Here is a 16,810-nt window from a genome sequence, read left to right on the forward strand (position 1 = left end):
TTGAAGCGAAAATTTGCATCTTTGAAGCAAAAGTTTGCATCTTTGACGCAAAAAATTGCATCTTTGAAGCAGAACTTTGCATCTTTGAAGCAGAAATTTTGCATCTTTACCATTATGATATCTACGACCAAGTCAGTATAGTTAGTTAATTAATTATGTATATTCTAAGAAGCAAAAAAGCAAATTTGGTCTTTATTAATCACAATTTGTTTAATTGATATTGAATTATTTTGATTATATTTGCATAAATTTATAAATTTTTTATATAAAATCTCTGTCCTTAATTTGTAAATTTTGAAGGCTTTAAGTTTCATTTTATCAGCACTTTTGTAATTTAATTAATTTCATTCTAATACTTTGTTTGTGAATAAATTTTAATAAAAAGTTGAACCCAAAAAAATATAGCAAAAATTATCAACTGAGAAACATAAAATATGAACCAAAATTTGATAACATTCAGCATAAAATCTTTCAATATATAAAAATAAATTCTCAATAAAGCTTAACGTATTATTTATAGTTTAAAATACTTCATTTCCAATGCTTTGTCTATCATTTGGTTGTTCGGTTTTTTGACGTGCTTTTGCTAGAATTGCCATCAGTTCCGATGATCTTGCTGTCTTGTACTAAAAATAAAATGAAAATTAGTCAAATTAGTAAAATTTTAATTTTTTGCTTCAAAGATGCAAAATTCTGCCTCAAAGATGCAAAAGTCTGCTTCAAAGATGCGAAATTCTGCCTCAAAGATGCAAACTTTCTGCTTCAAAGATGCAAACTTTCTGCTTCAAAGATGCAAAATTCTGCTTCAATGATGCAAAGTTTTGCTTCAAAGATGCAAATTTTTGCCTCAAAGATGCAAACATTTGCTTCAAAGATGCAAACTTTTGCTTCAAAGATGCAAACTTTTGCCTCAAAGATGCAAACTTTTGCTTCAAAGATGCAAACTTACCCCAGAAACATTCTTCTGAATCGTAATTTGACTAGCTAATCGTCGTCCCTCCTCAATTCCAAAATAGTCCTCCAACGTGTGCTTCTTCAGTGCAAACAGCTCATTTCCACTCAATCCATGCAACTTCTTCACCGTCCTCTCTTCAAATCCTTTAGCTCTCAGCCACTTTTCAATCTCAGCTGGATTTGATGTTTGTGTGATAAAGACATCGGGTGTTTTGTGTATTTCCAAGTGCTTACGACGATCACGGAACAGAGCCAGGACATTCTTGAGTTCCTCTTGCATGTCGTCGACTTGTTGATCCTGGACTGATTTGCGAGCTGAAAATGGAAAATTGGATGGTTTTGAGTTTTGATGATTTTGGAACTAAATTAAGATAAATTTTGATTCTAACTAGTTTTAGCAACCTAAAGCCAAATTGTTCTACTAAACCTAACCCAGTGGTTGTCAATCTATGTGCCGCGATACACTATTGTGTCATGAACCGCAGTCCGTGTACGGTTTCGAGTGTGGTCTACTACCAAGTAATGTTTCCCGAAGTCTCGGTTAGTCTCGGTTAGTCTCGGTTAGTCTCGGTTAGTCTCGGTTAGTCTCGGTTAGTCTCGGGTAGTCTCGGTTAGTCTCGGTTAGTCTCGGCTAGTCTCGGTTAGTCTCGGCTAGTCTCGGTTAGTCTCGGCTAGTCTCGGTTAGTCTCGGATAGTCTCGGGTAGTTTCGGTTAGTCTCGGCTAGTCTCGGTTAGTCTCGGGTAGTCTCGGTTAGTCTCGGCTAGTCTCGGTTAGTCTCGGTTAGTCTCGGTTAGTCTCGGTTAGTCTCGGTTAGTCTCGGCTAGTCTCGGTTAGTCTCGGTTAGTCTCGGTTAGTCTCGGTTAGTCTCGGTTAGTCTCGGTTAGTCTCGGCTAGTCTCGGTTAGTCTCGGCTAGTCTCGGTTAGTCTCGGGTAGTCTCGGTTAGTCTCGGGTAGTCTCGGGTAGTCTCGGCTAGTCTCGGGTAGTCTCGGTTATTCTCGGCTAGTCTCGGTCTCTACAACAGGAACCCTCACTACCAAGGTGTGTCATAGCACGAAAAAGATTGCCCACCACTGACCTAACCTCAAAAATGCCTAAAAAAGTCTAAGAAATGATAAAAAAAAGAGGATCCTTACAAGCAGTACTCTGTTGCCGTTCAAAGTCACGCTCACTATTAATTGAGCGTATAGTTGCATATGGTGTAGTTGGTGTTGCTGGCGGTAATGGCGGTGGTACCGGTGGTTTCTTAGTATTATTGTTCTCATCAGTGCGTGATATTGGGCGTAATGCCGCAGTGCTGTATAATACCGATGAATTTCTATTAACATTAGTGCTTTGATGGTACGGCTGATGATTATTATTAGTATACATGTCACCATCATATGAACTTTGATCTGATTGATGCGAAGTATAACGAGCTGAGGTTATGTTTTAGTTTTTTTTTGTGTTTTTTTGGGTATTTTGTGGACACAGGATGGATTTTTTTGGTTAATTGTGTCAGTTTTTGATGGAATTTTTAAATTTTTCATGAAAATAAAACAATAAAATTTAAATTTAAATTAGTAAAATTAAAAATTTCTATTCTAAAGTCTAAATAAGCTGAATTTTTGACAATTTTTAAGCCTTAAAGCTGCTCAAAATCTACAAAACATCAAATTGTTAAGCACCAAAACCCAATTTTTGAGGTTAGAAAAGTGAAAAATGAAATGAAATTTCAGTGAGAAATTTAGTAACTAGAATTAAGGAACAGAAAGTCATCATTAGTAAGTTCTGGATGTGTTAAAGCATTCGTGAGTGTGAAAATGAGGTAAAATTTGTAGCTACTTACCAAACTTCCAGGCGTCATCAGCGACTGACTTAAGTGTGAAAAATGCCAAATAAATATTTTATGATGTGTGTGTCTAATTATTGTACTATATGTGATGGATATGCAAGCACTCGAATTGTATTTTGGTTGGGTGTGTAGTCAAATTGTGTAGCTTGAGTTTTAATTAAATAATTGCACTAAAAATTTCTAAAAAATTTACTGAAAAGCTCTGGACATTGGACAAACATAAAGCTAAGAAACTATGCTCCGATTTGGGAAAAAGACTGATTGTTTCATTTTGGAACTGATTTCTCTGGTACTAGATTGTACAAAAATACCAACTTAACATACCCGAGTACTACTGTACCATACTGAACTATGTCAAGTTATATCGAATCGAACTGAATTCTTAAACACGGAAGTGAGCCAAACAGTACTGAATAATACAGAACTGAACCGAATTTTACCTAACAATACAGAACCATACCAAACTAAAATAAACTTTACTGCAATGAACCGAATTGCATCAAACCTTGCGAAATTGAACCGAGCCATGCTATTCCCAACTATTCTTAACCTTAACAAGCTATTCTGAACTATACTGAACCTCACTGAACTGTTCTGATTTGTAAAAAGCTTTGCCAAACTATATTAAACTGTACCGGATTGTTCCGAACTTTACCAAACCGTCTTCATTCTTAACGATTCGTACCGAAACATACCGAATTGTAAAAAGCATTTCTTTACAGTGCCAAATCTTACTAAGTTGCATTAAACGGTATCAAATTGTTTCGTGCTGTACCGAATCATGCCGAACGGACCGAACTTAACAATCCCGAACTTTAATGAACAATATTGAATCATACTGAACGGATGCATGCCGAACGGTACCAAAATGATCCGAATTATATCAAATTGTAGTTAAGAATTCCCAAAATTAACGAATCATACCCTAACAAGCTATACTGAACTGAAACGAATTATTCTAAATTGTTCCGACGTTTACCGAACATTGCCGATCTGTATCAAACCGTTACCAATTGTTCCGAACTACATTTACGAATATGTCCCGAATCGTTTCGATCTGTACTTATTTGAATCTAACCGTACTATATCATACCATATCGTACCAGTCCTGTATTAGCACAGCAGCAGAGAAATCGTAATGCACATTATGCCAAAAAGAAGACTAATCAAGAAAGAGAGTAAATGTACCCATTTTACTAAGGTACACAAAGTAAAACAAAGATAAAGACAATTCAAACGGAATCTACATGAACCTAGTTTAAATCTATTCTACTTCCATATGGAGCCGCATGTTGCCAAGGGCAAGTGATGGTTCCACTTGCATTACATAAGTCAATAAAGCATGTTTTAAGTAAAAATGCACGATTTTTTTTTATTTTCTTTTCACAAAAAATTTTTCAACTTTTTTCATCTTTACTATATTATTGTCTCCAATTTCCAATAAGTCATTATAATTTTTTATTTTTTTAATAATTCTAGTTCTTTTAACTTCAAATGTTAGATTCTGTTTTTTATAATATTTAATATTTTTTTTCATTAATTTTCTTCATAACGACTATGATTCTTAATTTCTCATTTTTTTTTTAATAATTCTTCATTCTAAACTCAAGTTTTTTAGTTCCTTGAGACTATACTCTATTGTTCCTAATAATTTTCTTTATTTTTTACACTCATTCAACAACATTCAAACTTTATAAAATCGGAAAAATAATAAAAATAATTAAAAATTGCAACAGTTATGGAAATAATTCAAAGAAATTTCTCTGAGTGTAAACTACACATTTTTTGCATGTAGAATAAGATTAAATTAATTATTTTAATTATGTATCATGTGATGTTGATCTTGGATTATTATTTGATCGGATATATCAGCAATCATGTGATAATGTTAGGAATATTGGTTGGTTTGGATGATTGCTTACTAGTTAGAGTATTTTTTAGGATTAATTTCACTAAAAATGGACTTTTTTAAACGCTACAAAGTTGTGGGATGGAGGCTGAGCTTCTAAACTTTAGTGTGAAGGTGCCCTAACCTCAAAACTCTAGTGTTAAGATGCCTGAATCTCAGAAAGATAGTGTGAAGGCACCTTATTCACTTAAATCTAGTGCAAAGGCACCTGAACCTCAAAACTGTATTGTAAATGCGCCTTAAATCATAAAATCCAAATGTTAAGACTTCAGAATCTAAAAATATCTTTAATGAAGGCGTACTAATATTTAAACTCAAATGTAAAGGCTCCTGAACCTTGACAATTTAATGTAAAGATGCCTGAACTTCAATTTTCAAGTGTAAAGACATCTGAACATCCAAAACGAAGTCTAAAGGCACTTGAATCTTAATGATCTAGTGAATCCACTTAACATTTTGTTTACGAAATGAATTCTACCTCTATAATAATCAAAATTTAGTGTGAGGGCACCTGAATTTAAAAAAAAATGTAATGTTAAGACACCTGAACTTCTAAGCTTAAGTGCAAAGATTCCTGAACATTGAAAAAATTCTAATCTAAACGTTCATGAGCTTTTGATATTTAGTGTGAAGCCGCCTGAATATGAGAATATCATGGAAAGACACCTGAATCTCAAAATAATATTGTATAGACGTCTTTACTTTTAGGTTATATTGTAAAGGCGCCTTAAATTCAAATTTATAAGATGCAAGCACCTGAACCTTAACGATTTAAAGTAAAGGCATCTGAATCTTATAATTCTAGTTAAAGAGCGCTTTAATCTTCAAGGGTGAAGGCACCTGAACCTTGAAACTTCTAATGTAAAGGCATCTGAACTTATAAAGTCGTTTGCTATGCCACCTGATGCTCAACAATCTAGTTTTAATCCGTTTTAACTTCAAAGTTACAGTTTAAAGGTGTCTGAACCTTAAAGTTATAGTGTATAGGCACCTAAATCTTTCAAAAGTCTATTGTGCAGGTGCCTTAACTTTAAACATGTTTTAAATGAGCATGAAATTTCAATATGCTTGTTTGAAGGCACATGAACATCAAAAAACTAGTGTGAAAGCACCTTAACCCCAGTACTTCAGTGTAAAGGAGTCTTAAACTCAAAATTCATATGTGAAGGCGTCTGAACTTAAAGAATTCTAATGTACAGGCACCTGAACATCCATATTAAAGTCATAAGGCACCCAAATCTCCATTTTAGTGAAATCAACCCCTTTAAATCCTCCAACTTTTCACTATAAATTCTAAAAAACTACGCGAATTTCCTTCCAAAATAAAAGTTAACTTAAAATTCATCATCGCGTGTCAAAAATTAATTATTTATGTTCATAAAATAGTGGATTAATGTCATAACTGATTATATACTTTTTGGTTGATGGGAATGGTTTTGACTTAAATTCTATGCTGATTATGAATATTTCCTTAGAAAATCAAAAAAAAATTTTTATTGCAGTTGACAAAAAACAAAAAAACACAAAAAAAATCTGTTCTGTTAGTCAAGTTTCATGTGACTTCATGTTCAACTTGTTTAATGTGATGTACGACAATCAATTTTGTGATGTAAATAATAATAATAGCTACAAAAAAATCTATAAATGAGTTGTGAATGTGATCATTGTGTTGTTACCTGATTTAAAACATTGAAAATTAATATAAAATAAATGATAAAAAAATTATTAAGGTTCTGTACTGTCTGCTGATTGATAATGTGATTTTGGAAGTAATAATTGATGATTATACAGAAGCACACAAATGTTATGGTATATAGAACAATGGACACAGAAATGAGAACCTTTTGGAGAATTAAAGCGGAATTTGAATTTTTGTGAAGGCACCTGAACCTTAGAATTCTAGTGTGAAGGCACCTGAACCTTAGAACTCTAGTGTGAAGGCACCTGAACCTTAGAATTCTAGTGTGAAGGCACCTGAACCTTAGAACTCTAGTGTGAAGGCACCTGAACCTTAGAACTCTAGTGTAAGTGCACCTGAATCTCAGAACTCTAGTATGAAGGCACCTGATTCTAAGAACTTTAGTGTGAAGGCACCTGAACCTTAAAGCTCAAGTGTGAAGGCGTCTTAACCTCAAAATTCTAGTTTGAAGGCACCTGAACCTTAAAACTCAAGTGTGAAGGCACCTGAACCTTAGAACTCTAGTGTGAAGGCACCTGAACCTTAGAACTCTAGTGTAAAGGCGCCTGAATATTGGAACTCTAGTGTGAAGGCACCTGAACATTAGAACTCTAGTGTGAAGGCACCTGAACATTAGAACTCTAGTGTGAAGGCACCTGAACATTAGAACTCTAGTGTGAAGGCACCTGCATCTCAGAACTCTAGTATGAAGGCACCTGATTCTAAGAACTTTAGTGTAAAGGCACCTGAACCTTAGAACTCAAGTGTGAAGGCACCTGAACCTCAGAACTCTAGTGTGAAGGCACCTGAACCTCAGAACTCTAGTGTGAAGGCACCTGATCCTTAGAACTCTAGTGTAAAGGCACCTGAATCTCAGAACTCTAGTATGAAGGCACCTGATTCTAAGAACTTTAGTGTAAAGGCACCTGAACCTTAGAACTCAAGTGTGAAGGCACCTTAACCTCAAAATTCTAGTGTGAAGACATCTGAACCTTAAGAACTCTAGTGTGAAGGCACCTGAATCTTAAGAATTCTAGTGTGAAGGCACCTGAACCATAGAACTCTAGTGTGAAGGCACCTGAACCTCAGAAACTCTAGTGTGAAGGCACCTGAAACTTAGAACTCTAGTGTGAAGGCACCTGAACCTCAAATTCCTCTTCGATCCCCCAAAAATGTTCAAAAATTCAACATGAAACTTTAAACAAACAAAAATTTCTTATGAAAAATGACAAAATTGAGTCTAATTACGTCCTTAATCTTCACAAGCTCATTACAAATTCTTCAAACTTACTCAAAATTTTCTAATTTTCTTTTTAAAAACATGAAAAACTACAACAGAAAAAATGGTACATAGATCTATGGAACTTACATAGCTTTTCTCATGAGTTATAATAATCATAAAAATAATAATAAAATTATAAGTTACACATACATATAAAAACTGTGACATACAAACATAAAATAATTGTTTTATGAGTTTTTTTAACGATAAAAATAATTTTTTTTTGAATTTTTTTAAAAATTATGAAAAAAAACGGAATTTTTGCTCTTAAAAATATCGAAATTCGCCCTTCTTACCCACGTGCTTGTTGCGAACCCACTCAGCTGGCATTACGTTCGGTGTTGCGGGACTTGAGTCTTCCTAAAAGATTAAAAGAAGATGCATTAGTTGTGCTGTATTGAGGAGAATTCGATCCAGGGAGGATTTGCATATCCTCCCACCTAGCCCTACCCGTGAGGCCAACCTTGACCACCTAGACTGAAACCTTACATGACATACGGTTCAGGTTATTTTTAAGAAATTTTAAAGGTACACTGTTACGCACTTGTGCGCAATATTACGCACTTGTTGGCATGAGTACACACTTCTACGCACTAGTACGCTAGCCTTTGCGCACAGTTTGCCCACGACTGACTTAACCCTACACCACACCAAACACCCCTAAACTCACCCTCTTATATCCACTTGGTTGTGGTCCACCATACATATCATCCCGACCATCTGGATACGAGTATGTCGTCACAATTGTATGTGGAACATGTGCTGTTCTGCCTCGAATATTTCTCGCCTTCCACCATTTCCTTGTGTCATCTAAAACTTCTAAGAATTCACCGCGAACAACTGTCAATTCCTTATCATTGTTGGCCGTACGCGGATATGTCACTTGAACAATTTTAGCATCACGTGCATGAAGCTCCTCAAGCCATGCTTCCGTTTGCGGATCAATACCACTTCCACTTGGTGCACGATCAACAACAGCTGCACCGCCATTACGCTCAATGGAATCAATTGAAATTTCACTACGTGCTGAAAAGTCTTTAAAGACGGGTGAGCCTGTCGATGCGACAGTTTGAAGTCCAGTCTTTGTGACTGCTGGTTGTTCGAATTCTTCGAAATCGTTGTAATCAAGACGTCGACTCTTGGCCTCGAGTTCGTCAATGACGGGATAGTCTGGAGACCAGCCGTCAAAGAAGACTGGATGGTAGTTGGCGCCATGGTGACCCTTCCATTTGTCACGTGGAATCATCCATGCGTCTCCTAAAATTAGAGGGGATTTGTTAGGTTTTTTGAGGTTATTGTAAGGTTTTGTGAGGTTATGTCACCTAACTTTGAGGTTATGTCACTTAATTTTGAGGTTATGTCACCTAATTTGAGGTTATGTCACCTAAATTTGAGGTTATGTCACCCAAATTTGAGGTTATGTCAACTAACTTTGAGGTTATGTCACTTAAATTGAGGTTATGTCACTTAAATTGAGGTTATGTCACCTAATTTTGAGGTTATGTAACTTAACTTGAGGTTATGTCACCTAAATTTGAGGTTATGTCACCTAAGTTTGAGGTTATGTCACCTAATTCAAGGTTATGTCACTAAAAATTGAGGTTTTGTCAACTAAATTTGAGGTTATGTCATCTAAATTTGAGGTTTTGTCACCTAAATTTTGAAGTTAAACCTTGCAAATCTTACCTAACGACCTCAGCAATTCCATTTCCTTGCTCGTAACACAATTATGAAGTAAATTGATAGCATCTCGTGTTGGTAATGGCTCAACGACACGTGCTGGTAAATTAGGATCATAGCATGTATCATGTGATGCATCAACAATAAGTGCAAGTGGCGTAAATAAAAAGTGAACAAGTTCTGGAGCATTTGGATCATGAATGTGTGACTTGAGCTTTGCCAGTAGATTAAAACTGAGCTTGAATTTTGCAAAAATGTCAATAAATTCTTTCTCATGTGGTGGACGTGTACGGAGTGTCAACAGCCCCTCACCCGGATCCTTTTTCTTGCTACGTCGGCTTCGACGTCGTCTCTCAAGTTCCCTCGATGCAGCCGCAGCATGTTGAAGTCTTGCAATAAACTTTTCGATGTCATCAAAACAATGGTTTAGGACAGTCACGTCTCTCTCGTATTTTTCCGATGATGTCGATGATGTCTCATCATTAACACCTAATTCTGAGTCTGTATCATCAGCAGCATGACGTTCTGATCGTATCATTGATATTTTCGGTGAATTGTGCGATGATGACGTTGCTAATGGTTTACTAGACGATGGTAGTGGATCGCGGTATTTTGTGATGAGTTTGCCGCTTCTTAATGCCTTAAGGTCCTCGACGAGGTGAATTGCTGAGATGCTTTGGCACTAAAATTAGAGGAAATGTTAATCATATTGGGAATTAAGTCAAAATTTAGTGAATTTACTTGGAAAATGTGCATTTCTGATCGAGCACTAGCTTCTCCACCGACAATAAAGACCAGGATGTTGTTGTACATCTCAATTGGATCATTGCTTGTGAATGCTGTTGGTTCTTGGATCAATGTTGCTGGAAATCTCTCGATTATGTTCTAAAATGAGAGAAAAGTTAGGTTAGGTTTAGGATTTTTGAGGTTATGGTTGGGATTTTGAGGTTATGTCATCAAGTTTTGAAATCATGTCATCAATTTTTGAGGTTATGTCCAAATAATTGAGGTTAGACCATCAAAATTTGAGGTTATGTCAACAAAATGTGAGGTTATTTAACCCAAATTGAGGGTATGTCACCTAATTTGAGGATATGTCAACAAGTTTTGAAGTCAAGTCATCAAATTTTGAGGTTATGTCCAAAAAATTGAGGTTAGACCTTCAAAATTTGAGGTTATGTAACCTAAATTAAGGTTATATTGCCTAATTTCGAAGTTATGACATCAAATTTTGAGGTTATGTCACCTAATTTTGAGGTTATGTCACCCAAATTGAGGTTGTCATCAAATTTTGAGGTTATGTCACCCAATACTCACCCCAGTCTCATAATCCATTATCAGCACCCACTGTCTATCCAAGCACAACTGCATCTTTTGCGACCAAATGCCCGTCGTCTTTTCCAACTGCAATAGCTTCCTCATTCCATCAGCTGGATATAAAATTCCTGATTCCTTATTGACTGTAAACGTTGCTAAATGTTCCAACAGATAGACTGGCTTATCACTCATATCGCCATCAAATTGTGAATCGTCCAAGTCATTTGAGCGTGGTGACTCGCCGCGCTCATCACCTGAGTAGCCACCATTGGATGGGGAGTTGTAGGCCATCATTTTGGAAAAAGTGATGGATTTATATTGATAGATTTATGATTGTTTTTTTGGGATGATTGATGAGTCTGTATATTGCACAATGGATATGTTGTCAGTAGCTGACTGGTACGTGCGTGAAACTTTACGAGGTGATTGACTGGAAATAGATGGAAAAAGATGGTTTGAGGTTAGCAAAATTGGAGTAAAATTGACAATATTAAGGACGGTAAATATTGATAATTTGTAGGTTATGGATCAATGTTTTTTGAGGTTAGGATACAAAAATTGAGGTTAAGTTCAATGTTTTTTGAGGTTAGGATTCAAACATTGAGGTTAAGTTCAATGTTTTTGAGGTTAGGATTCAAAAATTGAGGTTAAGTTCAATGTTTTTTGAGGTTAGAATGCAAATTTTGAGGTTACGTTCAATGTTTTTGAGGTTAGGTTACAAAAATTGAGGTTAAGTTCAATGTTTTTTGAGATTAGGATACAAACACTGAGGTTAGGGTTCAATGTTTTTGAGGTTAGGATACAAATTTTGAGGTTAAGTTCAATGTTTTTGAGGTTAGAATACAAAATTTGAGGTCATGTTCAATGTTTTTTGAAGTTAGGATGCAAATTTTAAGGTTAAGTTTAATGTTTTTGAGGTTAAGTTTCAATATTTGAGCTTAAGTTCAATGTTTTTAAAGTTAAAATACAAAATTTGAGGTTAGGTTCAATGTTTTTAGAAATTAGGTTACATAAATTGAGGTTAAGTTCAATGTTTTTGAGGTAAGAGTGCAAATTTTGAGGTTAAATCTTAAAATAATTAAAATTTCACAATTTTTTCTCATCAAGTGTCAATATAATCGCATAATTTGTCATTTTAAGCATGAATTCATTAAAATTTACCCAAAATATAGCACAAAACACGTGTAATGACATTCAACATTGACAATAATTAACAAAAACTCAATTTTGATTTCACTTTTGTACATTTTTTGAAGGTTAAAGCTCTGCAGTTCATACAATTACATTTATTTACACTCGATAAGTGGCTGAAGATAACAAAAAGTGGATTGAAAAGAAGAAGATTCGAGCAAATATTGCAAACAAGTTGCGACTAAATTGTGTAAACAGAATCAATGGAATTGGAATTGGAAAAACAAAAAAAGTTGAATTTTCTAACCTAAAAAATGTCAAAAATTCAGTTCCCCGCACCTGTAAAGCTACAAAACAGGTTTCAAGATAAGCTAAACAAAGTCAGTTCCGCGACTTCCTCACAAATATTTGAAATTATTGAATATAAAAATAGAAAAAAATATTTTTATGAATTCAAGTCATTTTATGTCAATTTCTAGACATTTTTATGGATATTTGAATAGTTGGAATAGAAAATTGGAGCAAATAAATATCAACAGATATGTGACAAGTGAGTAAATGTTGACGGCTGTTAGAGCTCTATTGTAGTTAATGCAACGAGATATGAATGACATTATGTTGAAAGTTATGCCAGAAATATGTTGGTAAATATTGGGAAATTTGAATAGAAAATTGAGAAATTTTTGTGGATAAAACTCAATATTAATGAAATTTTTTAAAAATTATTGAAAATTTAAAAAATTATGAAGAATTTAGATCAAAAATTAAAAAATTAAAAAATTAAAAAAAATTTGAAAAATCCCAAAAAATTTAAGAAAAATTTAAAAAAATTTTTTTAAAAAAATAAAAAAATTTTGAAAAAATGAAATTTAAAAAAAATTGAAATTTAAAAAAAAAATTGAAATTTAAAAAAAAATTAAAAAATTATTAAATTAACTTGTTAAAATTTCAATTTTTTTAAATTATTAAAATTTAAAAATAATTGTAAAATATTATTTAAAATTGGACAAAAATTCAACATTTTTTAAATTCCAAATAAATCCATAACAATTCGCAAATTAGCTTCAATTTGCAGAAAATCCAAAGCCCGCATTTACCAACTTTGATGTGAGCCGGCATCCCATTATGTTCATAAATTATCCACTTATCAACTTTCTAATGTAAATAACCACAATTTCTGTTAAAAATTCACAAAAACATTTTAAATAATTTCTTTTAAAAAAGTCAATAAAAATTCACGATTTTTTAAAATTGCATCAACAATGTTTTGACTTTATTAAGTCATAACTTAAATTGCACTTTATTGACTTTTTATAATGGTGGGTAATATGAGCATTTATTGTATTGTTCAACATTTAATATTGAATTTCATTACTTTTAATGATAAAAAAATATTTTTTTTTTATTCGATTGTTTCTTCGTGACTGATTGCAATTAAAATTAATAAAGTAATTAAAAATAAGAAAATAAAGCCAAGAATTTCAATTTTTTTGATGAAATTATAATTGGAGTTGGGCTTTAAACTAATTAATTTAATGGAATGAATTTTTTTGAAGAATTCAGGATATTTTAAAAGTTTTAACACATTTTGTTAAATGTTTTAGTCAATTTTTAAAGTTTTAAATTTTATTTTCAAAAATTTTTTATATTTTTTAACTTGTTTGAAAACTTTTTGGTGAATTTTTTAAAAAATTTTTGAGTTTTTTAAATTTAAATTTTTTAGTTCTGTTAAATTTTTTTAATTTTTTTTCAATTTTTTCCATTTTTTTTAAATTTTGATTTTTTTAATTTTTTTCAATTTTTTTTTTAACTTTTTTTCAACTTTTTAAAAACTTTTTTGAATTTTTTATTAAATTTGTATTAAATTTAATCTTATTTAGTTTTTAAATTCCACCAATTTAGCATTTAAACTCGCTAATTTTGAAATTTTTTTCAAATCAAATCCATCTAAAATCATCCAAAATCCAATAAATAAATCTCATCAACAAAGCCATCAACTTTATTACCCTCAACAAATTCAACAAAAAATCCTCAAAAGCCGCAAAAAGAACATCAATTAAAAAAAAAAAATATTTTACGACTGTCATCATCACAAATATTTGATAAATTTGACATAAAAAAAGACACCGAAATTAGTACTCAATATATTCATTATCATCAAGTCTTTTATGTAGTCTAAGTAGTTTGTGGGTATGAAAAATAATTGAAATAAATCAGAAGACATACGCAACTTTTATTTTTTGTGGAAAGAATTTTAATTGTTATTTCAGGTTTAGAGATAAAAACTGGAAATTTTTATGATAAATGTGTCAAAAATGTGCTAAAAATGCGTGCAAAAATGGGCGTTAAGTGACGTAATTTGGGAATTATTTGAGTATTTTTATGGAATTGAGACTTATTTGATGGATTTATGGATGTGTTAAGACAGTGGTGGTCAACCTGTAAGTCAACAAAAATTGGAAATGCCATGAACCGTATGTCTTGTGAGGTTTTGGTCGAGGTTAACCACCATGGAGTGCCGCAACACATAAAAGGCTGCCCAGCACTGTCTAAGGTCATCAAAGCAGAGTTGGTAAGACTCTATTTGACGAGGCGCCTCCACTGAAGTCTGATAACCCGAATTGAAAAAGCACACAATCTAAAGGAACATCCATAAATTACGTAATGTTAAAAATTCCATTTTGAGACCTGTTTCTACACTTTTTGAGGTTCAAATGCCTTTACACTAGGCTTAAGAGCAGTTGTGGACAACCTGCGTACCGCGGTACGCTAGTGCGCCGTCAAAATTGCTTGAAAATGCCATCAACCTCATGCCGAGTCATGGCTTTAAACTAAGTTATGCAACCCACTGCTTCAAAGGTTCTGCTGCAATTCCCTTAATCCTACCCTCATCCTCTCCCCCATAACCATTACATAACTTCCTCACATTCCCCCAATCATCCCAATCCAGAAACTTCTACCACATTACTCAACACAAAAAGCCTCTTAAAACTCTTTATCAAATTACTCATTCAATTCCTTATTACATCAAACGAACTTCACTATTGAGTGTTGTAAATTGTTATCAAATATCTTGAGATTAAACTGGAATTAAGCCAAATAAACACGTCAATACGCACAAGTTTGTGTATTTTGTACTCATTAATTTGTGATAAGAATTGGTTTCCAAAGAAGTGTGTTGAGTAAGTATGGATGGAAATTTGATAATTTTTAGAGGTCATGGAGGGTTGGAAAATTGGGGAGGATGTGGAGCAGAGGGGGTGGGACTGAAATGTGGAGGTGGATGGACTGGGGTTAGTAGTCACAAAGTCTTGCCAATCCTGATATGGACAATTTAGTTATTGAGTTACAGGATAATGAGATTCTTTCAATACTGAACAATCAGATTCTTGGAATTTGTGCTGTTTAAGTCAGAACTACCCAATTCCCCACCCTGAACGTAACAAGTCAATGACCACTTAGCAAAGGTAGACCAGATTAATTAGAATTTTGGATATTCTTCACAAGATCAGGCAAGACTTCAAAATAATCCACAAATTTAACAATCTTGACTAAATTCCCAAACTGAGTGCGATTTGATATTGTGACTCAGTTGCCCCCGTTGCGCCATGGCTCCCCTCTTAGTCTCAGACGCAAAAAAACCAATTTCTAGACCCTCCTCCCCTCCTCCTCCTTACAAAATGTCCATGAAAAATAAATTTTTTGATTTAGGCTGTTACAAAATCCTAGACCCGTCCCCCCTAATAAGTGAACGGCTCCTTTATCAAGAAACTTTTTCAAAACTGCGCAAAAAAATCCATAAAATTTTTCTAATTTATCATCAAAATAACATAAAAAAAACTTTTTATCATGCAATTGCAAACGCCAGTCAGCTGAACTTTATTTTGTAGAAAATTCGATAACAACCACGAGTCACGAAATGTCAAAATTTCTTGTTTAGGGAGGCGTTTACTTGTTATGGAACGCAATTGAGATTGGAGATTTTGTTATGACTTGATCTAGTGATGGGTGCCATGGCACACCTTGGTGGTAAGCCTGAACCAAATTCATTCACGGCATACGATTTATCCGAAACAGACAAAGAGCAATTGGCAGGCGGAAGCCGGCGATAGAACCAGTTATAGGCGACATCTGCGAGAGGCCATGGATCACAGTTGATCTGTACGGCCAGCGAAGTAAGGAAGACAAAGAGCATCCTTCATTGTACAGAATACCTAGAAATACCACTACGGCACCTAAAAGCCTGTTTAAGCATGTCATTTCTAATAACTTTTGGCCACAAACTTGTGTGTCGTGACACAAAGTTTGGACAACACTGCCTTAGATGGATATATACGCGTATGACGCGACATGCATTTGACGTAGCGACGCCATGACGTCTACCTAAAGACGGATTTCGTCTTTTTTGCCGCCTTGTGCTATTCGGGTATTAGGATCCGATCATGACGAAAAGGCACTGCGATCATTGATCTGTTGTATTATGCCTGAATATCATTTAGAAAATTCCGATCTTTTTGATAAATCTAACAAAAACTGCATTAAAATATGAATATTGCGTCCCATAGGGATCTTGCTATTCTGGAAGGGGAGAAGTGGCCAAATAGTCAATTTTTGAGGTACCTAACAAGCAAACGACCCCCCAACTGCTGACTATTATATTCTTTATGTCTCTATTACCTTGTGTCATTCATTTTTTTCCAATTTTTTGTGGATTTTATTTGACGAAGGTTTTAGGAAATAAGACAAAACATTGAGTTAGGTATTTTGCATCGTGTGAAGATTGTCAATTATGATAATTTGTGGCTTTTTTGGTCAAATTTGAATATTTATTTGTATATTTTTTGGATGTGAAGTCAATCAATTATGAGTGAATTTTAAGGTTATGGGTGGGCTAATTATGAAGACTTTGTTGATGAACTTTTAATTGATGGCTAAGTTAAGGACAGGCTTGTGGGTCATTAACGGTTAAATTCATGCAATTAAAGGCAAAATCTGTTCAAATTGTGCCAAAAAAACCTTGAAAATG

The 16,810-nt window shown here is 33.9% G+C and overlaps 1 protein-coding gene across 1 annotated transcript; it reads right to left on the reverse strand.

The window, feature by feature from the left end:
- Positions 1–18: 18 nt before the first annotated feature.
- LOC139095661 (epidermal growth factor receptor kinase substrate 8-like) lies at positions 19–11,090 on the reverse strand. Its single transcript, XM_070647050.1, has 8 exons — positions 10,654–11,090; positions 10,078–10,221; positions 9,343–10,018; positions 8,327–8,913; positions 7,953–8,016; positions 2,090–2,371; positions 950–1,269; positions 19–626 (listed from the first exon to the last, which is right to left on the reverse strand). The coding sequence occupies exons 1-8, from the start codon at positions 10,945–10,947 to the stop codon at positions 522–524; spliced, it is 2,472 nt and encodes an 823-aa protein (XP_070503151.1). The 5' UTR covers positions 10,948–11,090; the 3' UTR covers positions 19–521.
- Between the last annotated feature and the right edge of the window lie 5,720 nt (positions 11,091–16,810).

The sequence above is a fragment of the Chironomus tepperi genome, unplaced genomic scaffold (genome assembly GCF_022539635.2).
Source record: "Chironomus tepperi strain 1889 unplaced genomic scaffold, CSIRO-AGI_Ctep_v1 contig_370, whole genome shotgun sequence".
Taxonomy (NCBI): domain Eukaryota; kingdom Metazoa; phylum Arthropoda; class Insecta; order Diptera; family Chironomidae; genus Chironomus; species Chironomus tepperi.

Coding starts and splice junctions, on each gene's coding strand:
- LOC139095661 (XM_070647050.1), bottom strand. CDS start 10,947: ATGATGGCCTACAACTCCCCATCCAATGGTGGCTACTCAGGTGATGAG. Junction 10,019..10,077: donor CAGAAATGCACATTTTCCAA/GTAAATTCACTA, acceptor CTCTAATTTTAG/TGCCAAAGCATCTCAGCAAT. Junction 1,270..2,089: donor ACGGCAACAGAGTACTGCTT/GTAAGGATCCTC, acceptor TTCCATTTTCAG/CTCGCAAATCAGTCCAGGAT.